A 27,521-nucleotide genomic window follows, 5' to 3' on the forward strand; every position below is an offset into this window, starting at 1 on the left:
GTAGCCCCCCCACCCCGGCTACCAAAACCTTGCCACACAAACCCAATACATCAATAAATTCTGCTGGTTGCATCTGCTGTGTCATGTTGCAAATGAAGAGTCGAACTACCAGAGAAAGACATCTTCTGCCTGTCGGATGCTCCCTTCAGCCTGTCTGGGGTACTTGTGAAGCACTCTTGTGATGTTTTTTTCAACATAGCCCAGACATTCTAGAGAAGAGTGAAATGTTTTGGGCGCCCTCTGAGCTGTGGACACGCAGTCCTCTCAGAGCTGGAGGGGAAGTTTATTTTATGGAAAACGTATCATTCTCTCCTCTGCTTTCATCAGATATTCAAGTCCCAGTCCTCTGGCACTCTCAGCATTATCACGTATAACTTTTTCATGTGTTTATCTATGGGGTTCCTCCTCGGACCCACATTGCACTCTGCGGCTCACCCTGTTGCCTGGGAGTGAAGACAGCTTTAGCTTTTCATTTGGAAGCCAGTCCAAAGGACAGCGGGATGAAGCTCTGTGATGGTCAGGAACACACAGCATTGGCACAGGAGCACAGTTGTCAGGTTGCAGTTTTGAGTCTGGGTTAAAGGGGCTTGTCTGTAGGCTCACGGTCACAGTGACCTGGTGTTGCTTGTCTTTTACACATCTTTTGGGTTTTCCCATGGATAAATTGTGTTCCAGAGAAGACACGTGTCTTTTTTCCTAATTTATTGTCATGGGGAAGAGCTTTAGGTCCCCAAACACACAGAGGCTGGGGGAGGGCAGGGGGAAATCCTCCGTTCTCTCCTGCAGGAGAGGACACTATGTATGGCCAGATCCCTGGATGCCAGGAAAAAAGACTAAGACACCAACAGGTTCTCCCCGCTCCCCGTGTTGTGTGGGGCATTGCACAGACTGGTACCAAAAAAACCCTCAAGCTCCAGAACGGTGGGTATTTATGGTGAACCTAGGACATAAATGGACATGTATGTTGTGGTGAACGGTTTGGTGATCTTAAGGATGTGGTTAGGTTTTGCAGAGCTAGGTATTGTTATAGGGTTACTACAGTAGGGTTAGGTATTAGTATAGTAATTTGGTATTATACAGCTTAGCCGTTGGGAGGTTTTTTTAGTTACATGGATCTTCTGTGTGTTGTCAGCGTATTTATAAAGTACCCAAACTAATCCATCCCAATAGACCCTCAGCAAGAGTAGCAATGACCTCTAGCTTTGCCTTTGAGGCAAGCCTCATAAAACCAAAACTCTGGCGTTGGGTTTAAATTAACCGTAAAATTTACTTAGCGTTAAGGCTTAAGCAAACAAGACTTGAAAAACGATGACAAAATTCACTGCTGTTACCTTCCATCGGCTTTTAATAGAATGGCTTGTTTTAACACAGGGCCCAGGCTAACCAAACACTCAACAGGCAGTTGCTGCCTCCGCGCATTCAGCCGCTGCCCCTCCCTCAGGAGAGCGCGGGCACCCGCTGAGGTGCGCAGGGGCCCGCCCCCCTCCCCGCCCGCCGGCAACCGCCGCTCCTCGTGCCGGCCCACTACGTCGCGTCACAGGAGGACCCGCCCCCCTCCCCGGGGCGCGCTCCCTAGCCTACGCATGCGCCCTAACCCCTCACCGCGCCCAGACAACCCCAGCCCGCCGGGGCGCGGGCGCTCCCGGCAGCCGGAAGTGGCGTTTGGCTAAGGGGGGGGGGCGGGGCAGGCGGCGTGGCGCACGTGCGGAGATGGAGGCGCAGATGGAGGTGGTGGCGCGGCTGGAGAGCCTGGCGTTTGAGCCCGGCACCGCCGGCACGTCGCCGGGCGAGGAGCAGGCGGCGAGCGCGGAGGGGGCGGCCAGCCCGCCGAGCCCCCCGGAGGGCGGTGGGGAGGAGCGGGCCCCGCCGCCCCCAGCTGAGGGAGCGCGCTGCTCGCCGCCGCCCGCCAGTCCCAGCAGGCCGCCCGCCGCCACCCCCTCCTCGGACTCGGACAGGTGGGTTTGGCCCCGGGGCTGGGCCGCGGAGGCGAGAGGGGCGCGTCGGGCTTTCCCCGCGGGTCGCTCTTTCGCCGCTGAGGCCCCTGAGGCGGCGGCGGGGCGGGCCGCCGGCCCTGTGGCTCGGCGCTCTGCGAGCGAGGTGGCCTAGTCCGCCCCTTCCCCGCGCCCCGGCGTTTCAGGTGCTGTAGCGTCCTCCTTGCCGTTGGGGATGACCTTTTCTGTTGTATTTCACGAGGAGTTTTAACTGTTGAAGTAATAAGCCTCCAGAACAATTGACTGTAAGGGTATGGGATTTAATGAAAACATGGGTTTGGTGGTGGTGGTGGTGGTGGTGGCCTGTAGAGCATCGTGGTTGGTTGGGCCACCGTGACCGTTTGAGTGTCGTTTGACGCCGTCCTCACAGAGTGTGCCTACATCACTTGTGACGAGGCACCTGCGGTGTTATTGCTGAAAAAAGCTGAATGTAGGATTCAAGGTAAAGAGTCTGCAGATCTTAACTTGTGCTCTGATGTTGGCTTCTCGGTGGAAAAGCTCATTCTCAACCTGTACGGTTTTTATGAAAGGTTCCATCTTCTACTTCCATCCGTGCTTTGGTGTTCAGAATAGTTGGTGAAAGGTAACTTTGGTTAGATGTGGGCTCTGTTTCAGTCTTGGAAGCCTGCACGCTTTGTCAGTTTCAGTGAGTTTTGTGTTTTCTTCTTGGGCCTTGCAGCAAGATGGGTGTGTGCTCCTTCAAACTGGTGGAGGCTGAAATGAACTCTAAGGATCTCTTAAAAAGAAGATACTGAGCTTCATTAACAGTTAATGGGTTAAAGCTTGACTTTGGAAATACTTTGTTTGCTGTGTTCAAAGTTTTCCTAGAACATCATGAAGTGATGGAGAGTGAAATTCCTGACCTGTGGGAGGGGCTTCACCTGTAGTCTTTTTTGCTTCCAAAATCTGTTGTGCTGATGTTCAGATGAATATTAAAGATGAAATTTTGATAGCTTTAACTTTCTTAGCTGTCTATGTGTATCTCAAACTTTTTTCTTTCCCTTTTTTTTTTTTTTTTTTTTTCCTCCTCCCTCCACTGATTGGTCTCTGGTAGTCTGACTGATTTTTGTCATTCTGCTATGCTGATTTTGTTCCAAGAAGACCATATTTGGCTTTTTCAAAAGGTTTATTTGGAGAGGTGCTCTTATTTGTTGTCTTCCCTATCAATATTTGTTGGGGAAAAAAACGCAGCAACAGGTAATTGAAAGGCATCCATTTGCTTGTGAAGGGGACAATGTAATACCAAAGAATCTAGAAGGGAGCATTTTTTGTATTTTATTTATCACTTTGTTTCTACATGCTGCTTTCTTAACAGCCAGATCAGGTAAGAAAGGATAGATGCAATTTTACAAACATTTGCTTGTCTTAGTGTATTTTTGTGTAAGGTTTGAGACGTGTTTTTTCAGTCATCAATATCAATTACTCCACGTGTTTGTTTCTTCCCCTAACTCTTCAAGGACTTAGACTTTTGCTAAAAGGAACAGGTTGATGTGAATAAGGACTGGTTTCTTACTGTGCTCTTTACTTACAATATTAAGAGTCTTAAGACAATAAACATCTCTTATGCGTGTGCCAGTGAGAAATATTAAATTACTAATCTGTGTGAATATGTACTAGGGGAATTCAGGCCGGCCATGAAATATGAAACTAATCCCTTTTATCCGAAAAAATTAGAATTTTGTTTTACCTTCATAACGTAAGATGCATTGCTTGGAATAAGTATTTTCTTGACTTTCACTTAGCTGTATGCTAATGTTGGGATTGTAGAAGAAGAATGACTGTGAGCTATAGAAGGTAGTTTAATGTATTATCTTTGAAATTTTTTTTTTTTGTGCTCAGCTATGTCAAGTGATGTTCAATACTGGGAATTTAAGTGGTGCATAAAATGGAAATATGCTGAATGCGCATAGACGTTATGGTCCTAATTTGGCTGTATTTATCTAGGTACTACACTGAAGTGATCATCCTGTGACTCTAATGTGTCATTTCAGTTGCAAACCAATGAAGTGTAGGTCCCAAACTGTGGCTGTCATGTATGTCTGACAGATGGAATTATGCTGGTGCTGGACTTTTGCATGAGGTAGCCAGTGGGAGAGACTGGACTAGGTGAGCTTAAAGAGGCGATTGCTCTCATGCTACATGCACCTTTCAACAGTAAAACAGTGAGAACCCAAACGAGCCATTGTAGTTGTTAGCATTTGCTCTGAACTGCTGAAGCTATTCCTCTTCTGAGATTTTTTTAATGATCTTGCCCAGTGGCTTGTAGGTTCAGGAAAGATTGCTGCTTTTCTGTATACAGATATATACATTTAAGAAAAACATATCTGGTAACCAAGGGTATTTGAGTAATGTATAATCTAGCCACTCTTTTTATCTGTAAGGTGGAAGTCTATATTATAACTCCCATATTTGTTTTACTCAGTGATACGGATTCAGATTCAACTGATTCAACTACATCCTCCTCTTCGTGTTCTCCTTCAACAGTATCAGATGAAGATGATCATCCAAATGAGAAGGATAACAAATCTTACTGTGTTAAAACAAAAGATGAGTTGCCTATTGATGTAAGTACACTGTGTTATCTTTTTAATGTTTTTCTAGTAACCCAACTTAAAATATTTTAACTTAATGAATACCTAGTGACTGAATGTATGTTTTTACACTAGTTCAGGTATAGCACAGTTAATAATTGAAAGTGTCTTATTTTTCAGTATATTAAGACCACTCGTTGAAGTGAGGTTCACAGCTCATTTTAGGTTCACAATTGTATAAAATCACAGTTGTAACTAATGAAAACAAATTTCTGGATATTTTAGTACACTTTTTGTTGTTCGTACATTGCAGGCTTTCATCATCCTTTCTCTACGTGAGGGACTTGAAGGTCTGATATGTCTGTAAGACATATTTCAAATAAGTTTAGCCTTGAGGCAAAAAATTTCAAATGTTGTATTAAGCCTCCCAGAGGTTCAGATTGCATCGCCTCTACTCACTTAAGCAAAATTATTAGAGTGGTCACAAAAGTGGTTTATGTTGGTTCTCATAAATAACACACTTGTTAAGTATTGCTGCCATTATTCCTCATTATCTCAAAATTAAGAGGTTTAAAGGAATGAGTTTTAGTAATAATCTGCTAATGGATGATTAGCTATCATCATTTGTAATGGATTACAAATAAAAGGATAATGCAACACTGTAATGTCAATTTACATTAACAGTATATGTTTACCTGTTATTGTGTAGATCTCTCCCCTTCATAAAAAATGCTTTCTGGAATGAGAAACAAGGCCAGTGAAGGATACAAGACATTATTAGAAAGGTAGAGAAAAAAAACCTCTGAAGAGCAGATATATTTGGAGACATGAACCTTTGCTTCAGTGCTCTGTAAGAGTTTGTAATGAAGTGCTAGATGACTGTCTGGAAAGGCTGAGGCATTGACGTGCATTAGTAGTAGCAACACCAGGAGATGAGAATACATTGTTAATTCTTAAACTGTTGCTCTAGAGACACTTGAAGTAAAGAAGAGCTCTTAGGATAGTCTTTTATCACTGAAATTAATCAAAGATTCAGAAACATGCATAACATCGTATTCTGAAGGAGTAAAATGTCAGAGCAATTGCTGCTTACATGCACTTCGTTTTGATCTATGATTAATAATAGAACCATTATAAGTGCTTCTATGACAAAGATGGTTTTTACAGCACTGGACTTTTGAACAAAAATCTTTGCTGAAATAGATGTACTTACTAGGTTTTATTTACCTCTTATCTCAGTTATTTATTTAAATAAAATTCATGTTAGCCCGAAAATGCTTTGTTGATCTGTTCTTTTGTCTCATTAGCTTACTAGCTTCAAGTCCAAGTGTTTCTGAAACATTGTCTTCCTTTTAAGTACTGGCCTGATTAATTTCATTGGTTCAGCAAAGCTATTGCTTTTTGCCAGTGATAGTTAATAAGAACCGAAGTTCTAGCAACTACGTTATTTACTGTATCTTGTACTAAGCCATTCAACAGTAATAGAATTAATCTATGTAAAAATGTTGTAGATCGCCTGATGTAAATTTGAAGGAATACAATTTGAAAATTAAAATGTATCTGTTAAAACTGAAACGTGATGATTAGTCTTTTACCTGAAAGTCCTCAATAATAGCTAACTTGCTAAAGCATGGGTCAAAGCTACAATAAAAGATTAAAGAAAGTATATAACTGGAATATGTGCTTAGCAGAAAAAAACCTGCATGTATTAAGGAATGTTAGTGGAACTATTTTAGAAACCTCCTGTTTTGAAGTGTAAGATTGGCAGATATTGTATATAGTATGACAGATGGTACAGTTTACCAATTTGAGATTTATGATAAAAGTTTTAGCTTTCTTCCTTCTGGTCTTTGGCCTTGGAATTGCTCTGGCATCCATGACTCGGTTAAGGCTTAGCAGTGAAGTTGGTTTAATGTTGGAAAACTTACTGTCCTGTAGAAGGGTATGGTGTTTCTATCTGAATTCACGTGTTGACTTTAATGCTATATTATGTGGTCTGCGTAAAGCTTGTCCTCTGTTTGGTCTTTGAGTTGCTCTAGAAGCCTTTGCCAAGTACTTTTGTTAAGAGTGAAGATTATCAGCTGAAGTTTTGATAAGAAAGGACAAGATTCTTCTATTGAAGAGTGATTTTATTTCTGGTGATGGCCTTTAAAAGTGCAGTTCAGTGCTAAGATTTGGACTCTATCTCCAAATTCAGAAGATGTTGAATTTGAAGATAATTCTTGCTCTAGTTGCCCTTACTTTGTATTTCATATATTCCATATTGAATTCACAGCAGTATAGTATATACATAGAAATCTTAGTTATGAATAAATTGGAGGTAGATGATTAGTTCAGTGTTAATCAGCCTTTGATAGAAGATATTGATGCTTACATTTGAGGAGAAAGTTTAATTTGAATATTGTTTGTGCAGTATTCATTTGTATATCTTAAGCTTGGCTTTTTTTTGAAAGTGTTCTGTGTGATTATCCTCTTGTACCAAATACAATTTCCAGGTAAAAATAATTTTCTTTGTATAGGTTGTTGTGATCCTTACATCTTCTATAATGGTCTGAGTCTTGGCATAAATGGACAGACACCATTTTGTCGAATCAGATGATACATACCTAGTGTATTTCATGCTATTTTATCTCTTGTTGTGTACATTTTTCTTCTGTCATGCATTGAATGTGGTTACAAGTTTTCTGATTTTTTGATTACTGATTATCTAATTATTGTGTTGTACATTTAACTTATTATCTAAGTTCAAAAAAAGGAACAAAATGTCTATCAGTTGTTGGTTTTCTCCAGTTGAGTAAAATTGGCCTCTACTTTAGTTGCAATGGAAATATGTAGAGTAGCATCTCATAGAAAAGGTGTCTTCAAAAGTGACGTTTTCCCCCAAGATGAGTTCATTTAGAATTATTCTGGAAGAGACAAATCAAACTACGTTTTTTTTATTAAATCCTCAAAATGCTAGGAGGTTTTTCTGATTGTCAAATTTATGCAGTGACAAAGTGATGAATGTCTTAGTGTGACGATATTATATTCTGAACATTGACGTGGTATTTTCAGGAACTGCCTCCTGTTGAAGACTTATCAATAATTCTGCCTGATGATGTTGAACTGAAGCTTTTTGGGACAGTTTCCAGCATAATTGAGCAGCTAGGTAAGCAAGATATGTTTGCTTTGTTTTCAATTAAAATAATTTCTGTATATCTCTGCATTAATTGTGTACTTAACTGTTCCCTCAAAGTGTCAGTACTGCAGCTTTCTATTTCAGGGGGTAGCGGATTGCTGAATGAGAACTCGGACTGCCAAATGACATTTGTGTTGAATTCCCTTTTAGCTGGCTTACATCTTTTAAAGATTAAGATACTACGACTATTATGCATATGTTTCTGTGTGACTTTCATGTTTTAGTTTTTTCATAAAAAAGCCTTTTTTCACTGTATATTATGATCTTTATATTAATTCTGTCAACAATAAGATTGAACACTTGCAGTATTTTAAGAAAATCCTGCAGTCGTACGTGCTATATTTGAATTATCTCTGAAGGTATAGGCGGTGTATAACTAAAAGCACAGATGCAGTACAATCCAGTCCCAAGTTCTTGCTTGTGAATGTATGAGGACAGGAAAAAGACTTGTTTCTTTAGCAGTGCAGGTTGTTCTGTTTTTTATTCATCCCACTTCTGGCACCTTGACCAAATGCAAGCTGCCAGTGTCAGCAGTCATAGGACAGCATGACTAACATGATTTATAGGTCCTGGAGGGTAAGCTTAATGGGATTGAGACATACAATGGATGTAAGCTTAACTGCAGGCAATATGCATTTAGGGATCTTTTCAGATCTACCTGGGACCTCAGTTTTTGATGTGACATCAAAGTTTTGCTGAAGCTGATATTAATAAAATATCCATAGTATGTTTGTATTTAAGCTTATTTCAAGTGTTCCGTTCTTCTTGAACTGCTTTCAGAGCAATTTTCTTAAGAAAATTAGAAATTAAGTTCAATTTTGAAGTTAAAGTATTTGCGTTGAGTGGGGTACAAAAGAATTAAAGCAAATAGCCTTTGCTATTAAATTTTCTTTTATTGTAGAAACTGCAGGTAATACAGGCAATTCCTTTATAGTATTTTTGTTGGTGGTGTTGGTTTGGAGTTAGATTTAATTTCATTCATGTGCGGGAAGCTGGCTTGAGAGTGTGGAAGGTAGTAATCTGGTCATCGTCCTTTTGTTCTGCTTTGCCCTTTCTTACTTATTGATAATAATGGGGACTTCAAGAAGGCTGTTTCCAGCTAAAATGATGGTTTGAAAGTAAGTTAAACAGTTGAATCATGATTTGCTATTATTTTTGATTTAGTATGTGAGTGTTTAAACAAAGCTGTTTTTAAACACTTCAGTTTTGAAAACTCTCCTTAATTTCTAATCCTCCTTGGTGAGTATAACCTTTTCAAATCCTGTCAGTTTACCGATAGGTGAATTCTACAGTCTGCATCTTACTTTATGAAACTGAAATATATGAATTGTTGAATTTAGATTGGTTGGTGAAAGTCAGAAAACAGACTAATAAGCATAATGCTGCTAGGCCTCTGTATTGACAGCTTTGAGCATAATTCCTGCAGAATGTAAAGGAAGACCCAGAATTCCTGCAGATTAAAGCAACAAATTGTGAACTGCTACCAAAGAAGAGAGTAAACTATTCTAAAGATTTCAGTAAAGAATAAGCTTTTTAGGTCTCTGAATTGGAAAACCTAAAAATGAAGTAGCATGTATATCAAATTATGTATTTAATGAAGGAAGAACATGCTTCTGTGTCCATTTATAAGTGTTAAAGTCTACTAAGTGTTAAGATTTCATATTTTGAGCTACTAGAATGACTTGCTAGCTCTGACTGCTCATACCATCGTTCATCATGGATTAGGCCCAAATGTAATATGAGACTTATAGGACATTAAATTGCAGAAATGTATTTCAAATTGTATATCTGCATGCGTAAATGACACCACCAGTTGCAACTGTGACTGGACTGCCAGACATCTTTTTTTGTTCTGGTCTGATTCTTATGACTTATTAGGGGAAGCCATAATGAATAGCCATTTCCATTCTTTTTTCCAAGGAGGATTTCATTTGGAATACTAAGAAGGCAGAATATACACATGCATCTGCACTCAAAAAAACAGGTTATTGCTGCTATGCACTTAATTAAGAAACATCCTGGGTAAATAGAACAGGTAGCTCGCAAATACATATCTGAGACTTCTCTTTTGTACCTATCGGCTGGTCTCTTTTCTTCAACCCAGAGAACAATAATTCTGTAAACAAATGTAAATCTTACCACTCATATATCAATGGAGAAGGGGTGGTGAAGCTCTGTGAACTTTAGTAGACAAATAATGGTGTGTTTTTTTAAGCTTCTCTGCAATTAACTATATAGTGCTGTTGAAACATAAAGTTCTAATTGATTTTTTTCCCCCCTCCCCCGTTTTAGTAATAATTGAATCGCTGAGAGGCCTACCTCCAGTAAATGAGGAAAGCATAATTTTTAAAGAAGATCGGCAAGCTGCAGGAAAGGTGTGTGTAAAGCATAAAAACCTCTTATTCTAATATAAAAATCAAAGTATTCTTTTATGTTCCAACAAGTAGTGTTGAAGTCGACTTGATGAAAGATGTTTCCTTGATATGTAGTTTTTCTTTGTGCTTTTGACTCTTGCTATAGTCATCTATTTTTTTTAATCTCAGGAATTCCTAACCTGGAATTCATTGCATCCTTAACAGAATTACAATGTGTGATGAGTTTCTGCTATTTTGTGAGAGTGCTTGTGGAGAGGGAGAGGTTGCTTTCAGATGTATGATGTCTTAAATAACAGACTGTGCTCTTTTATTGCCATGAATTGGGGGCAAAGATTGGAGAAATTAGTCAAGTTTCAGGAAAAGTTGGGAATGTTTACATATCTAAGTTCTGCTGTTGCAGTTTAAGGCCATTGTGTGCTTTATGCAAGTATAATGAAGAATGTTTGCTGAGAGGGCTGTTGCATTGAATTTTGTATGTTTTCTGGGGAAGGAAAGCCATCATCTAGAACAGTTACTACTATAATATCTTTGAATGCTAGATGTGAGTGAAACAAAAAAATCTCAGCCTGAAATTGCAGATGTTCTGTACAACATCTCAGAATTCTCTGCTCTCAATGGAATTGGGGAACAGACAGGGGAACTGATGTAAAGGTGTCTTGTAAAGATGAACTTTGAGGAATAAATGATTGGGAGATTGTTCCAGGTGTAAGAGATTTGAAAGCATAATGGAGAGAGAAGAACAGAGATTTGACAAAAGGAAAGTTACCACAGTAGAGGGAAGCAGACAGTGAAAGCAGTGCAGTTGGGTGGGCGAAGGTAATATCAATGTGTGAGAACTTACTTTTCCACATTATAACTTAAACAGTAGCTGGGAAATATACTGTCAAACAAAACGTGGTAATAAAACTAAAGCATGAAAGTAAGTTTATTTGATGCTGCATTTTGAAAATATATCAATCTTCTTAAATACAAAGCATCTTAAAGCTTCCTGGTTGTCTACAGTGAAATTGGCTATTTATTCTTGGTGATTTATTTAAACATTTTAATTTTGTTTGTGTTTCAGATATTTGAGATATTTGGTCCTGTCTTACATCCCTTTTATGTGTTAAGATTTAACAGCTCTGAGCATATCAAAGCAAAAGGTATTAATGTGCAAGATAGCATGTATTTTGCTCCATCAGTGGAGGACTTCACCCAGTATATATTTGCAGAGAAACTAAAACAGTGAGTCTGATTTTTTTTTCTAGTCTGGTTATAATGTATTTTTTAATATAGCTAAAAATAGTGAATTAAAGTTTAGCCTTGAGTGAGAAACTGTAGGACTAAGCTTGACACTAAAACTTTTGGTTTTTTTGGATATTCTCAACTGTGTTGTAATGACAAGGTTGTACTCTTTTGCCTTTCAGAACAGTACAGAGTAGCTGTAAACTACAAGCTTCTAAAGTGTTATAATTATTAGTTTAGTAGCTTCTTACTCAATATATTAAGCTTGCTTTCTTTTCATGTTGCTGTGTTACCCAAAATATCATAACCAGAAAAAAATTCATTGATGCTTACCTCCCCAACGCCCTCACATACATACACATGCAGTGGTTTTGCAAGCTGTACTTTCTGGATTTTGTTGTTCTTCAGGTTCTTGTTTAGTTTCATAACTTAAAATAAACTTGTTTGAATTCTGAACAAGTTTGTATTTATTTACTATTTTTATTTCATGTTACAAGGCCAGAACTGAAATTTAATTATCAATAAATCTATTGTACAGTTGGAGAATAACAATTCTGTATGGTAATTACCTGCTGTAAATTTGGGAGAGGGGAGGGATTTGTGTGGCAATGTAGTATGATGTTCAGAAACTTCTAGCGTTTGTGTATCCCAGCCTGCCTGAGGAAAGTAGCATGTATGAATAAGACTTGTTGCCATTTAAAAGGAAGTGTACTCAAAGATACAGAATAAGAAAGAAAGGATAGTAAGTGACTGCTAGGCATCAGTGTTCTAATTATTGATGAATAATTGTCTGAAATAAATATAGGTTAAAAAAATCCTTTGTTACACAAGTGACTTAGTCTCTGGTTATTAGGATTAGTTCTCACCTGACTTGCAATTTTTTTCTGACTAGCCAATAATACTGGTGTCTGCATTAATTGCAACCTTGCCAGTATTCATACTGAATAATTTTTTTCTTTAGTCATGCGTGTGTGGCCAGGCCTGCAGGAATCTTTTTTTTTTTTTTTGTGGGTTTTTTTTTCCTTTCCCATTTCTGTGGAAGCAACAAACACATTTTTCTTCCTTTCAGTGAAGACCAAAATAGATCACTTTCTCACTCTGCTGCTTGTTTGTTTTTCTGCAGCATTTTGATGCCAGCTGGTCTTTGATTTGTGCCCTTAAACTTTGTTGCTTAGTAGAGTAGCTGCACAGACCTTAATCATCTGCTTGCTACATCAGTAACTGTGTGCTGTACTCGGCATCTGAGATGTGAGACTCGTATTTTAGTTTGTTAATACGTTGCAAGTAGTTTTGGGAGCTATTTGTCTTTTGGTAGTACTTTACTATCATATGTGGTACAAAATTGAACACTATGTAAGATGTTTCACACTTTCATGACTTATCAGCACAGCTGAACAGTGCATCATTGTTTCTTGCCCTGCATTAAAAGGAGCAGTGTGAACACCTGTGTAATCTGATGTAAACCATAAGTTCTGAATAATGTAACTTAAGTTACATTTCACTGAAACAATATTTTATTTCTGAGTTTTGTCGGTAAAGTTTCTTAACCTTTTGTGAGGCAACTGGTACTATTTGTTGAAGCTGCCTTTTTCACAAAGTAGGTGTTATTGAAAAAGGATAAAGAATTTTGACTTCTGACCTGTGCTGTAATGTCTCTATAAAGAAACCAAGATGACATGGATAGTAGAAAAGTTGAGCTTCGATCAGTGCTTCACAAGAAGGCTTTTGGACCTTAGCAGATTGCAAATTTGATGACCAATGACTTTCATTTTCTGCTTTTTGTTAGTCTGACTGTGTGCAGACCATCTTGTGGAGTATTACAGGCTTAAAGTTGTAGAACTGCTACTCAAAACTGTGATGGTACTTTGAAAAAGGAAAGGAATCAGGATTAAGATCTGAAAGAAACCTTAAGTTTGAAGCTTTTTCTGAAATCTGGAATGCAATCTGCTTGCATTGTACAAAGTTGCAGTGCTATGAATAAGCCTTGCGCTTTATAGCAAAATAAATGGAAGTGTAGTGTAAAACTTCTTGAATGCAAAATAATTTGTTGCTAAAAATAGATTTGTGTTGTATTGCCTGAAACACAAAGTAATTCTAAAGAAGCTCATGTATTTTCATGATTCCTCTGAGTCACCTTTTGTTAGACTTCCAGATCTTCCAGTATCTGAGTTCAGAAATCAAAGAATTACTATCTTGTTCTTTGCAGAAGATTAAGTATCTCAGAGCATGAAAAGTGTGTTGTGTTTTGCTGAAATGAGGAAGGCTGCCTTGGGAGAGTGAGATAAGCTGCCTGAAGGACTGAGGAGGTTTAAATTTTGCAGTCAGTAGTACTAAGCTTTGCCTAATGACCACAAGTCTTGGGAGTTTCTGGTGTGCTCTGGTATTTCTGGCAGGCATGTATTGCCCCAAAATAACAAGATGAGAGGGAGAAACAAAGAAGTTGGTTCATGATTAAAAAAAAAAAAAAAAAAGTGATACTTTTCATCTTTCCATAGGTAGACAGTTTTCTGCAGCTGAGAAGTTATTCATGTAAAGCCCTTATCTTTCTTTCTTCCCTGTAACATTTTCTTCTAATTAAACTTTAAAATGGCTTGCTTGCTAATATGATTTGCTCATAATCACAAAGGTGGTGTGTCTGTATGGTTTTCTAGTGATATGTAGAGATTGAGCTTCAGTTTTATGGTTAGGGGTTGAGGCACAAAGTACTTCCAGATGACTTGCCACTGTTCTCATGGGCAGCCTTTGACTAAGGGCCTCTTCAATTCCAGGCTACCTAGAGCCAATGGTTGTGTACTTTGATGTAGCTATTGCTGCTTGATTGTTGCTGACTTGATAAATACATAAAAAACCCCTTGGTTATTAGAACACTGATTGAAAACATTTCACACTGAACATGTTGATGTTTTTAACTATATGGTTCCATTTTGCAAGTAAGAATTTTCAGTATTGCATTATTTTATATAGTTTGTCTACATAGATAAAGACAGTGTCTTGACATTTCCAACCAAAACACATTAAATTTGCGAGCAGTGTGGAAAAACCTTCCACGGACTTTTAACAGCATAATTTAACTTTGTTCCACAAATTTGTTGGTAATCAAAGAAATGACTTGATTTTTAGTGAAGTTCGCAGTGGTGGGTGAAATAAATGCCACCCCTTCAAGTTAGTTTTGGTGCTTGCCAGGCAAGACAGTTGAGTTTTTGCTTCCTTAAATGTCTTTTACCTTGATTTTTAATTTTATATTTACAACAAAATAGAAGATGAAACCTAGTTACCTATCTAACACTATCTTAATGGAATTGTAAGCCAAGCTTAGAGGTTTTTTTTGGTTCTGAATTCACTGTAGTTATACTTAAAGTCTGTATCTTACTACACTAGTTCGTTGTCCTTTTTGACTGGAGGTACATGTTCGGAAACCAGAAGAATAAAAAGCTTGTGACTGTAGTCAGCAGTGAGTCAACATAAGAAAGTTGCAATGAACTACCTCAATTTGGGTTCAAAGCAATTTAAATTGAAAAAGATGTGTTGAGAGAATATTGATCAGAGTTTAATATTAGCTGTGTGAAATGTTCAGTCTTCACTCAGAGTAGGAAGATTTTTCAAATGACTTATGTAGTGAAGTCTGAAGTTGACACATACGTTGCTGTTCATTTAGAAACAACATTAAAAAACACATGCCCCTTTTAAAACAGGAAGCTTCTTGTGTAGGAGAACTGATACCTTGAAGAAAGTGTTACCTATTTGCTACAGTACAGTTCTTTCAAATTATTTCTAACCTGGAATATGTTGCTACTATGTGACTCAAGTAAGAGATGTTTTGTAGCCTCCTGACACTGTCTTCCTTCGTCTTGATTGTCTAATTTGTGGTTTGTTTTTCTTTTAGGGAAAAAGGTTCAGATGCATCTTGGAAGAATGACCAAGAACCACCACCTGAAGTAACTATAGGGGTTTTTTTTGTTTGTTTATTGTTTTTGATTACACAAGATATGTGTAGAAAAAACTCTGCAGAGTAACTAATTAGCAAGCTTATGTGCTTTTTTTTTCTGAAAAGGTGGTCATGCTTTTCTTGGAGAGGTCTCATAGTCAGTGTAGAGAGTACTAGCTGTCTTTTTCTACTTGCTTTTTGCAATTGGGAAAACGTGTATCTTCAGTTCCTCTAGTCCTTCAAGAATGTGTTTGGCAACCTGAATGTTCAACTTTGAGTAGCAGTGCTTTTGCCTTGCCTAATAGTTTTGCTTCTGCTAGGGAGTTTTTGTCCTTGCTGTTCTTTCGCTGCAGCTTTTTCTTTTAGCTTGCCCCAAGCAGTTGTTTGTCTTAAAAGGCCTGCTAGTACTCTGCAAACTGTACTACTTGGGTGTTTAAGCTGTCTACTCTGTTAGATTAACTTGACACCTCCTCTGTTGCATTCTTTGAATGGCTTAGTAAGGTTTCCCTGCTGTTTCCTATTATAAAACACTAGTTTCATGAGAGGAGATGAGCTTCTTCCATACAAAGGCAGTCATACAGGGTTGTGTAGAAGTGAGAGCTCCTCACGACCATTGACGTCATTTACTGTAGGATCTGTAAAGATTGCTTCAATGAAATCCAGGCTTCCTGTCCAGTGCTCCTTAACTCTACTGTAACTATACTTTTCATTACTATTCTCTTCTTCAAAAAGAATCGCAAGGCTGGTAGTTTTATTGAGGTGTTTTCATGAGATTTGTTTTCTAGATCAACGCTTGAGTGATTTTTCCTTGCAATTTCTACTATAAGCATATCTTATCCAAAATAGCTGAAATTCCTAGAAGCCTTGTGTCTATTATAGTATCCTAAAGAGATCTATCTGCTTGTTTTCAATCTTCCAAAAGCTTGCATGGATAGTATAGTTCTATGCTACATAGTATATGCTTCTTGCTCCATAAGTAGGAAAGGTGGTTTTTGTGGGTGTTTTTTGGGGTTTTTTTTTTTTTTTTTTAGTGTTCCAACCAATTTTTAGAATAGAATCAACTGTTGCAGTTGGAAGGGGCCTACAACAATCATCTAGTCCAACTGCCTGACCAATTCAGGGCTAACAATAAGCTAAAGCATGTTAAGGGCATTGTCCAAATGCCTCTTAAACACTGACAGGCTTGGGGCATTGACCAGCTCTCTAGGAAGCCTGTTCCAGTGTTTGACCACTGTCTTGGTAAAGAAATGGTTCTTAATGTCCAGTCTAAACCTCCCCTGGCATGGCTTTGAACCATTTCCACACGTCCTATCATTGGATACCAGGGAGAAGAGATCAGCACCTCTCTCCCTTTCCACATCCCCTCCTCAGGAAGCTGTAGAGAGCAATGATGTCACCCCTCGGCCTCCTTTTCTCCAAACTAGACAAGCCCAAAGCCCTTAGCTGCTCCTCATAGGACATGCCTTCTAGGCCTTTCACCGGCTTTGTTGCCCTCCTCTGGACGCATTCAAGGACCTTCACATCCTTCTCAAATTGTGGGTCCTGGAACCGCACATAGTATTCAAGGTGAGGCTGTACCAATGCTGAACACAGCGGGATAATCACCTCTTTAGACCGACTGGTTATCCTGTGTTTGATGCACCCCAGGATGGGGTTTGCTCTCTTGGCTGCCAGGGCACACTGCTGACTCGCAGTGAGCCTGCTGTCGACGGCACCCCCAGATCCCTTTCTGCAGGGCTGCTCTCCAGCCACTCCTCTCCCAATTTATACTTGTGTCTGGCATTACTCCTTCCTAGGTGCAGAATTCAGCATTTCAACTTGTTAAACTTCATCCCATTAATCATTGCCCAATTTTCCAATCTATCTAGATCCCTCTGCAGGGCCTCTTGTCCCTCGAGAGTCAACAGCACCTCCCAGTTTGGTATCACCAGCAAACTTGCTAATGGTACATTCAACTCCTGCATCCAGATCGTTGATAAATATATTGAACAGAACTGGCCCTAGAATTGAACCCTGAGGAGCACTTCTGGTGACTGATTGCCAGCCAGATGTAGCCCCATTTGCTACAACCCTTTGAGCTGTGCCCTTCAGCCAGATCTTCACCCAGCACACCGTGAACCCACTCGTCCCACAGTTGGACAACTCGTCCAGAAGGATGCTGTGAGGGACAGTATCAATTTTTGCATTCACAGTCCTTATTCCAGGCTAGCTGTTCTGTCTTGAAGGGGAGATGTTGTGACATGGGCTTTTCTATGCTTGAAGATAGGTCCTGCAATGATGTATCAGTCTGTCAACCCAGAATGTTGCTTTTTCCACTGTGGTGAGGATGATACATTTTGAAATACCTTTTTTCTTCTCACAAATGGAACTGAGCTGAGCAGTGTTAACTTCTCTCAAAGAATGCTTGTCTGTCAGTTCTGACTGTAAATTACCCACCTTTCTTGGGGAGACATCTCACAGAGAATCATCGCTTGAGAAGTAGAAGTGTTGCGTAGAATTGAACTGTAGGTATGTGATCAATAGAGCTTTGGAAGAGTGTATATACTTAGAAACTTTTGGCTAGTCTTAGCTTTCTTTGGTTGAAAAATTTTCTAGTGATGATGATACAAAATGTGCTTATTGGCTAATGGTGAGCTCTTTTTTTTTTTTTTTTTTGTTTGTTAGTTGTATTTTTATAGCTGTTCAGGAGATGAGCTTGTAAATGTGTAATTTGAATTTGTAGGCACCTAAGTAACTTTAAAATTCAGCTAAATACAGTCAAGCAGTCAAATCTTCTGGAGATATAGATTCATTGCATTTTCCAAAGTGGTTTTTTTAATGATTTTTCTTAATTATGGTACTGTTACCTTCAGGTTACAATGTGAAAGTACAGGGGGAACTTAGCTTTACTGTACTTCACTATAGGAAGGAAGGAAGGAAGCTTGAACAAAACCAGTGATGGCAAGGATGAGCAAACTTGATTGCTTTTTATGACACCTTTGTTTTCGTGGCCATTCTGACTTTGTGATGTCTGTGTGCTCTGTTTTGGCGAAAATACAATGTCTAATGTCTTGTAATCCTTAATGAGAATAATATTTGGATAGTTCTAACAGTTTACACTAAGATAACCAAACTGTGACAGCTGATGAGCTGATAGAAGGTAGCTTTTGCTGTGAAGGTAATAGTGTTGACAAGGGTACAGATTAAATTTTACGCTACTGATGCTTGAAATTGTCTCTTACAGCCAGACTTTTAGAGTCCTCAGCTGGCAGCTGATTCTATAACTTTTCTGGTCAACTCCCATGGTAAACTGCATGCAATTGCTGGAGTCAGTTCTTTTTGTGATACTGTGAAGCTTTATTTTTATGTGAATGTTAAATTAATCCATGTTAGGCCTTTTATGCTTGCCATTTTAAGGTATATGGTAAGTGTTCCTTTTCTGACAGGCTCGTAATTAGCTCAGCTTAACTGTAGACTCAGTAATACAGTCTCTCTCGGCCTTGTCTTTGGGGTCATAGGATGACAAAGTGTGACCTGTATGCTGCAAGGCTAGCAGGAGCAGATAACTGTGATTTCTCTGAGGCGGCTTTTATGGAATGTTACATGGAAATTAGCTAGCAACAGAAGGTACCTGTTGTTTGTTATTTCTGCTCTACTGGAGGATGGTGTATTGAAGTCCTTAGAAAAAGCAGGAGTTAGTGAAAGATTTTACTTCATGGTATATATCATCTTGTTGTATTCCTTGTGGCTTTTTTTTGAGTAAGAATGTAATCCAGTTATGTAGAAGAAGAAATAGTTGTATTCAGATTTAACTTTTATGTGGCTTTTTTAGCACTGTTTTAGTGCAGTGTTTTTGAGATCTGTGTATATACTGTATATACTCTGTAGTATATACTCTGTATATACTACAGAGATACATCGGTAAGCAGCAAAACCCTTCCTTTCAAAATTGGGAAGGGGAGGTTGGGAACAAACCCTACCTCTTTAAGTCATAAAAGTGAGCTGTTTTTCAGGGAATTAAGCTGACAGATTTCTTTTCTGTCAGTAGTAACTTCCTCATTCTAAATGTAAGCTAGGAATCAAAAGGTAGCAAAACCTTGTTTAACAGGAACAAAATGTTGCAGTGACATTGAATCTATTGTAGATGATAACATTCTCCAAAGCTGAAAATTCCTTTGGAATAACATTGCTATTGCAAGTTTAACGGGAACAGTGTTATTAAATATACTACAGAAAATTCCAATTTAGTGACAATTTTAGACTAGAGATATTTTTTTAATGTAGTTTAACTGTGCTGAGTTAAGTATTGGTTGCGAAATTAATTTTAACTTATTTTAAAAATCCGTATTTTAATTCACCTGATTTCCCTTTGAAAGCTTTTTCTTGGCAATAACTAGCAAGCTCCCTCAGAGATTCCCAATTTTTTTCTTACTAACATCCAAGCAATCAAAAATTTGTGTTCAGTACTTGAATGTTGATCTTTGAATGCAAAATAGGAAAGTGCAGCTTTAATATTCTTTTAAGCTGACTGCAGGATGGATTGTTTTCTAAATAATGAATTATTGCTAGAACTGAAGTTCTCTGCAGCCTTACATGGCTTTGTTCTTTTTTTTTTTTTTTTTTTTCTTAACAGGCCTTGGATTTCAGTGATGATGAAAAAGAAAGAGAGGCAAAACAGAAGAAAAAGAAGCCTCAAAGTCAAGGAAGGAAGAAACTCAGATCGGAAACAAATGCATCAAGTGAGTGAATGCTGTGGGAGAATGCTTTTGTCTGTTAAACTGAGTTTGAAATAGACAATGATGTCTGTCTTAATGATAGAGCTTTCATACAGTTAATCAGTATTTCTGCGCTTTTCAAAGTTACATTCGTGAATTTGTGGTTATGTTCCTTATTTTTTTTTTAAAGGAAAATGAAGGTTTTTTCCATTAAACTATGCAAGGGAAGTAGTATAGGAGCAGGACAGTTGTCAGGAGATTCACATGCTCTTTTAACCATGTCAGCTGACACACAGTGAGGATATAGAACAAATGTCACCTTTTGGAGTTTAGAGCTTGCTTATTGCAGGTGTTATTGGGGCCCAAGTTCAGCTTAAGCCTTTGAGTGCAGGGAGAAGATAGAGGAAGGCCATGTGCAATTTTTAGAAACCCTTTTTTTTTGACAATCAGGGAGAAGATGCAAGTCTTAGATGGGGAATTTATTCCTGTATCTGAAAAGAAAGCTCTTCCTCACCCATGGCGTATAAATACTCCTTTAAAATAACTGTTACTTGTGTAGCCTGCTGAGAACCTCTCTGTTTACCTAACACAGTCATTAGATAAACAAACCTATAGTAGTTTAATAAATTATGTATAGTTTTTCATAATATACATAGCCTTCTTCACCTTCCTTTCTCCTGTTGTTGACAGATCTGTTCCAGGTGTATGCTTGCATCTATGCTCTGTTTGCAATAACTGGGTTTTCCTATGTGTCTTCTCTCATGCCTCTCTACTGACAAAACTTTTTGCTTTTTGGTTGCCATTTTGGTTGAATAATTTAAGTCTCACCTCTCTTTCTCTGTTCTCACTGATCTGCTTCTGTTGCATGCTTTTTGTACCACTCCCTACTGACCCTCATCCCTTCTCCTCTTCCTCTTCTACTGCTTACATAGCAAGTTGCTTCAACTCTGCAGCACAGTGCTTCCCCCATTGATTTTCTTGGACTGACTCCTTCCATGAATTTGCTGCTCTTCCTTTCTAAAGTTGCTAGACAGTGTGCCCCACTGAACCCCTCTTCTCTTGATCAGTAATTGTCCTGTTAGCCCTTTTACTCTGTGTACAGTACATCCCTCCCTTGTACCCTTTAAATAAAGCTGTGATCATTTTTGGACTGGCTTTTGCCCTGTGGTTTTGACAGTTTTTCCCTTAAGGGAAGGCTCTGAATCGTGCCATACTTTGCCTTCATTGCTGATAGTTATTTTCACTCCCAGTTTCCGCTTATCTAGCATATGGCATGTTTTCCACTGTATCCTTATTCTGCCAGCTTATTGCAGACCTGCCTTTGCCTAGGGCTTGCTGAGACTGTTACTGAACTATGTTCCATAACTGAGAACACAATGGGAGGAACTGTCTCAATCTGTCAAGGGAATATGGGTTATGATTTGCTGTGTTTTTCTGTAACATGGTGTAAATTGACACTGTGTGCAATTTAGTTTGGCTATGTAATTCAACAACAAGGATATCTGGCAAATTGTGGCACAAACTCAGTCTCAGCTGGAGTTTTGCTTGGTTCCATCTTCATAGAACTCTGAGTATATTAAAATTGGCTCATTGTTATAGTCTTTGATAGGAGAAGAAAGAACCTAAAAAATACTCACTCAAGTACTTTCACTTCAGTGCTTCCAAGAGGCCTGCATGCACCAAAGGAGCCTTAAGTCCTAATCCCCCATGAAAATGAGTAGGAATTTTGGTATGCAACTACCTTTCCAGACTTAGCTTTTCAAAGGTGAAAATGTTTCTATGTAGTCTAGTGCCAAGGATTAGGTCCACACAGGTTCTTAAAATTCAGTGACTTTATGTGGTGTTATGTCCCTAAATACCTTTTTGTTTCTAGCCTTAAAATCCTTTAGAGATCATGTTTCAGTTTAAAATCTACAGCCTTTTGAGTATCTTGGTAGCTGTTTGGAACATCTTTAATATTTTGGTGCTCTTAAATTTTATAGCACTTACCCTATTAATACTCTGATGATATTTACATAAAGTGGCACTAGAGTTGTTATGAACCTTAAATGTATGCTTACAGTGACCCGTACAGGTTGTCTTAGAAAGATGAATGCTGAAGGCCAATTGGCTAGAGGTACAGGCTGCCTTTTTTTCTGATAGAGTAAGTTAATTTTCTTAATTTGAGTTTGAATAATTTGTGTCCTGTGTCTGCTGTAATACCAATGCAGGTCTGAAAGCTGTATACCACTTTAGTGTAATGCGGTATTGATTTATCTTCAGTTCTAAAATGTGTTGTTTTTAAATCTTGTTTTAAACCAGACTTTACAAAATACTCACAGTTTGAGTGTTCCTGTGATTCATTAATACAAATGAAAATGCCTGGAGGGAAAGAAAGTGAAATTTATTTTTAATGACTGAATCTGCAACCCTCAGATCACCCTTTCTATATTTCTCTAATGAATCAAGATGAGTTACTAAACAGTAGACTTGCCGGTATTAGTTTGTTGTTTATGTATTATTTGCCAGTATTATTTGTTGATAAGATTACTTCTCAAATTTCCCTGACTTCAGCTTGAAAGATTTGTGAGGACTAAACTTAATCATTCCAAAATAGTATTAAAACTGTGTGTGGTGGTTTTTTTTTGTTTTGTTTTGTTTTGTTTTTTTTTAAGGTGAGAATAAAGGACTTCATCAGTCCATGCAACAGCCTGCTTCAAGTTATTCAAGGGGATACCGTGGCAGAGGGTTCTCCAGGGATCCATTTCCTCCTTTATCAGGCCCTCCGGGTTTTTTGAGACCACAAGCAATACCACCACAGCTATACTCTTCAGACAACAGAATACATCAGGAATCTCCAGTGTTTCCACAGCCTCATAGAAAAGAAAATCCAATGATGCAACAGTATCCCTTTCCTCCTCCAGTTTTTGGTTCTGTTAATGATGTGCATCAATTCCACCTTCCGCATTCAAATCTGAATACGATTTGGACAGGCCCGAACATGTACAACTCGTCATACCCATTTTTACCGCCTCCACCTCCGCCGCCACCTCCTCCACCTCCTCCAGATAGCCATCCGTCTCAGTTCAGGCCTTACTGAGTTTCCATAAATGTGCATACAGAGCGTTGCAATTTAAAGGGAGGAAGAACAGGCTGCTAAGACTGTATTCCCTTATTTTGGAAATGCTTCATTTTTCTGCAACAGTAGAAGAAATGCAGGGTTTGATGCTTTATGAGACATCCATGGAAAACTATTTTTTTTCTATATATGTTTTCTGTTTCAAAAAAGAAAACTGTATGATAAAAATAACTGAATATTAAATAATGGTTTATTTTTATAATATCTACTAGTTTGGGATGATAAATAAAAACTTTTTGGAGACTGGTATATAGTAGTGGAAATTATTTTGTAATAAATTTAAGAGTTTATGTAACTCAGGATATGTTGCATAGATGGTATTTCAATATTTTTAGAATGGTGGTATATTGCTATGCTAAACCCTTTTTCTCAATTTCTGCAAATTCTGAAATCTGCTTGCATGGAAACTAAAAATCTGACACCTAAATTTTAAGCTAGGTTTGCTGCTATTTATATAATGTATAAACTCCTGTTACCCAACTTTTAATATTTCATTAATTTAATATTAACTAAAAGGCTGGAGCCGGATGGTCTTTTTAAATAGCTGGAGTAGCTAGATCAGAATTTGGATGAGAGCTGAATTACTCTGTCAGATTGAGTGTCCTACAATAGCTATAGAAGGTCAACTTATTGATAAGATGTTTTGCAGTCAATTTAGGTTGTAAAACTGCATGGTATGGGGAAATTAAAAACCAGCATAACTTCTCTAGCTTGTCTTTGCTCCTAGTGCAGAAAGACCAATAGATGCATATAGTAGGTAGTCAGCCTTCCTAGGAGGAAGTCATCAGACCTGTCAGGGAGAGGAAGTATGCCATTTCAGGACTCCCTTGTTTAAATTTGTATCCAAAATGCAGGTAGTACTAGATGGCTGTTTGATTCTCTTTACAGTCAGTACTGCCTCTTCTGAAATTATGAGGTTCACCAGCTCTCCCAGCTTGTTGCTAGGAGGCTGGTGGAATTGTCAACCAAAGACAGCCTGGAACAACCTCCACCTATCCCAAAGGGTCAGTCCTACAATTGGGCTTCCTTAGTCTCCATGGAAGTGGCTCTGACTAACTGGAATGGAAACCTTTATGCTGCATGAAGATTTTAAAAAGAGGAAAAAAAAATAAATGGTGGGACAGAGACATCTTAAAGATTATTTTTCCACTGAAAAATTGTTACTAGTTGTAATGATTTTTGAATCATTAATCAACAGTACAATCGCTCCAAACCATTGAACAGAACTGATAGAAGTGTACAGTATGTTCTTCTATTCTGAAACTCATTGACCTCATTACTTTGGATATGTATTTAAAGGCTAATTAAGCTCTGCAGGTGTTGCTTAGACTTTTGCTCTAATTACAGGTAACTTAAGAATGAAGCAAAAATGTAATGCACAGAGGGAGGGAATGTATTGTCAAGATGCTACTGTGAATTAGAATTTAATTTCAGACTTATAAAGTTTTCTGTAATATACTTAAATAATAGTTCTATTCTCTAATATATCTAGAACTACTATTTCATAGGTGTGCAACTGAGACGGTTGTATAGATCTCAAATTTTATGGTAAACAGGTACTGTACAGTGGCAACAAACTGTTTTGGAACAATAGAATTCCAGACATTAATGTTTAACTTGGTTTTTGCAGATTTTTTTTTTTTTGGTAGCAGAAAGAATGTTCAATTCTAGTCTGTTGCAAATGCTTATATTCTGGGAGAAAGTAGAAGGGGGTGAATTTCTGGCTAAACTGTAGCCCAGATATTACCATTGCTGGTGATAGGACACAGTAAACTCAATGCAGCCTCATGACTGAGGCTTAGCAGGTTTGCTTTGTCTGAGCTTCCCTTGACTCACCTGGAGCTTTATTTTTACTTTGTTTAGCTATAACAGCCATTTGTTAATGACCAGGTGGGTATGATTAATTTGTTTCACATGTACTTTTTTTTCTATGGTATACACATATGTTTTTACATAGATGGCAGTGGCAAGTAGTTACTCTGTGTAGAATGGGGTATTGTGGCTTTAATGGAGTAAGATAGTGTAGAGGAATAGAGACCTGGCATGATAGCAGAGACCTCTAGAAGTGGCAGCATGGGATGCAGCACAGAGGAGTACCTGGGATGTCAAGAGACGGGGCACAGGCTGGCAATGGAAACTCCTAGGCTGCAAACTACTCCCCAGCAGCCAGTTAAAGAAATGCAATTGTGGCTCTAGACAAAACCCGTTTCGAGTATAATGGAGAGAAAATGTATATAACACATGTAAAATGCACCGTATACAGTAAAATCGGCTGTAACGGTGAACCTGCAGACAGATGAAGAAAGCAAGATGTGACAAGTGTGTTACCAAACGTAAAAGTGATCCCAAGTCGATCATAGATTAAGGAGGAATAAACTGTCAACGTCATACGTGGACTTGGGATGCTGATGGCTTGCTGCATGTCCCTGGCACAAATGGACACCATCGGCCTTTAAGATCCAGAGGGGCAGTTGAAGGGTAAGCGTAACACCAGGAAGAGGAGTGAGGTAATAGGAAGTATATGTACAGCAATTTTAACTATTACTACTGTGGAGGCCTTTTTTATGTATAGTAATGTTCACTTCTTTTCTGCAATAATTGGATCTGGACTAATAACAATTATTGCAGGCTGTTAAGATTTCACTTATACTAAGGTTTATCATCTTTTCCCATAATGTTTTGTGTGTAACAAAACCCAATATAAAGTCAGGTTACAGAATGTAGTTTGACAGAAATTTACGATGTTCTAAGCTATTTTATTAATGCTTGGTAGTTAACCGCAGCACTGTTTTCGTGTGCACTTGCCTGTTTTTATGTCGAAACAAATTTTCCATGTGTTCTGCATTTAGTGAGTACAGGTCATACTTGCAGATCTTTGCTTGGAATCAACTTTAGTTCTTCATTGTAAAATTACTTGAGAGCTAGGTATGATTACTGAGTTTGAAATATATAGAGGATTGATTTCCTTGCCCAAAATAGTGTTGCACACAGCATCCCTTACACTGAAGAAGCATTGCAATAGATTGCTAGAATAGCACCGTCTTAATTTGAAAATAGAGCTAATGTAACTCCTTTTTTTAGAAAAGATCTTGAATGTAATCATTGATTATTAAGTTTCCTCATATAGCTGTTTGTAGTCAATAGCGTTGCCCAGATACTGTCAGATCCTGATTCGGCGTGCTGGACGCTTGCTATTGAGAAAGCAGTATAAATTTGCAGTAATTCAGGGAAATTAGAACCTGAGGTGTGTTTGCAAGTTCAGCTGTTTAGAAAGCAAAATAAAACTGGGTACACTTGATAGAAAAATGAATGCTGTGGAAAAACTTCTTTTATATCTTTAACTCTTTGAAAAATGTCCCTCTCTTTGTCCACAGGCCTTTAAAGCCTTAACTGTAAAGCTTGGGAAAACTGGCCTGACAATTTTAGTGGCAAGAACAGCTCATTTTGTTTGGCCCCAGCTATTTTTACATCAAGCTGTTTTGTAGAAATCTATGTTACTAGTTACTGTGTTGCATCAAACTCATTACTACATCAAAGTGTTAGAGCAATATGCTATAATAGGATTACAGTAACTTATCTGCTGAACTGCTCTCTTTTGTGTCTGGGACACCACTTCAGTCCTAGACACAACAGGGACAGATCCTTGGCAAATGAAGCACTTTAAAACATCTTCCTTTGCTGCTGGAAGTTGAATGCACACCAGCTCAATTCTTGATTAGTGCTACTTAGGAGCAGGCTGAGCTTTTTAATCTGAAATAATTTGGTGTGTAATGCACCCTCTCTAGAGATACTCCAAATTAAAAAAGCCAGCCAGCCAGAAAATAGAAGCCATGAAATGTGAATTGTACAGACATCAGGTCCTCAGCACCAATGCTTTCTCTGCAGATCTCTAGCTGGCCCACGCTACTTGCTAACATAGGTGTAATTTCAGTGTTCAGCTGGTACTACAATAAACCTTATTTTTTGTAGATACTATTTAGACATTACTGTAGTTAATGTTTCTAATACAGGCACACAGACAGAAGGGCTTAAAAATCTCTGTTCTTTCTGGTTATCAATAGCATCCAATCCTGATGCCAGTTCAAAATACGAGCAAACACCTATTTCCTAGGAATTTCACTATGACCTATGTCTCAGCAGTTGGCAGGTTGCTGGATTAGTACACTGATACCAGAAAAGGTGTTGAAGCCAATGTTTTATTGAGTAAAATCACTGCAATATATCTGATATGTTTAAAAACAAATAAAATCATCCAACTCTTCCCCTCCCCCCAAAAAACAACCACAGAAAAAAACCAAAAAAACCCCAAATCCAACCCCATGCTAAATTTGTGAAGTAGATTTGTGCAATGAAATAGTCAGCTATGAGGGAAGAAGAGGCAGATCCCAGTTTCCACAACCGTTACTGAATACAATTCACATTAGCACCTGTGTTTAAAAACCCAACCCCCCTCCCCCCCCCGCAAATTCCTGAATTTGACCTTCC

The 27,521-nt window shown here is 38.4% G+C and overlaps 1 protein-coding gene across 1 annotated transcript; it reads left to right on the forward strand.

Annotated features, from left to right (window-relative positions):
- Positions 1-1,650: 1,650 nt before the first annotated feature.
- NAF1 (nuclear assembly factor 1 ribonucleoprotein) lies at positions 1,651-27,476 on the forward strand. Its single transcript, XM_030020251.1, has 8 exons — positions 1,651-1,955; positions 4,414-4,555; positions 7,577-7,670; positions 9,993-10,075; positions 11,139-11,299; positions 15,183-15,234; positions 19,837-19,942; positions 22,573-27,476. Exons 1-8 carry the CDS (start codon positions 1,711-1,713, stop codon positions 22,995-22,997), a joined length of 1,308 nt encoding a protein of 435 aa, XP_029876111.1. The 5' UTR covers positions 1,651-1,710; the 3' UTR covers positions 22,998-27,476.
- Positions 27,477-27,521: the final 45 nt, after the last annotated feature.

The sequence above is a fragment of the Aquila chrysaetos genome, chromosome 1, assembly GCF_900496995.4.
Source record: "Aquila chrysaetos chrysaetos chromosome 1, bAquChr1.4, whole genome shotgun sequence".
Lineage (NCBI taxonomy): Eukaryota > Metazoa > Chordata > Aves > Accipitriformes > Accipitridae > Aquila > Aquila chrysaetos.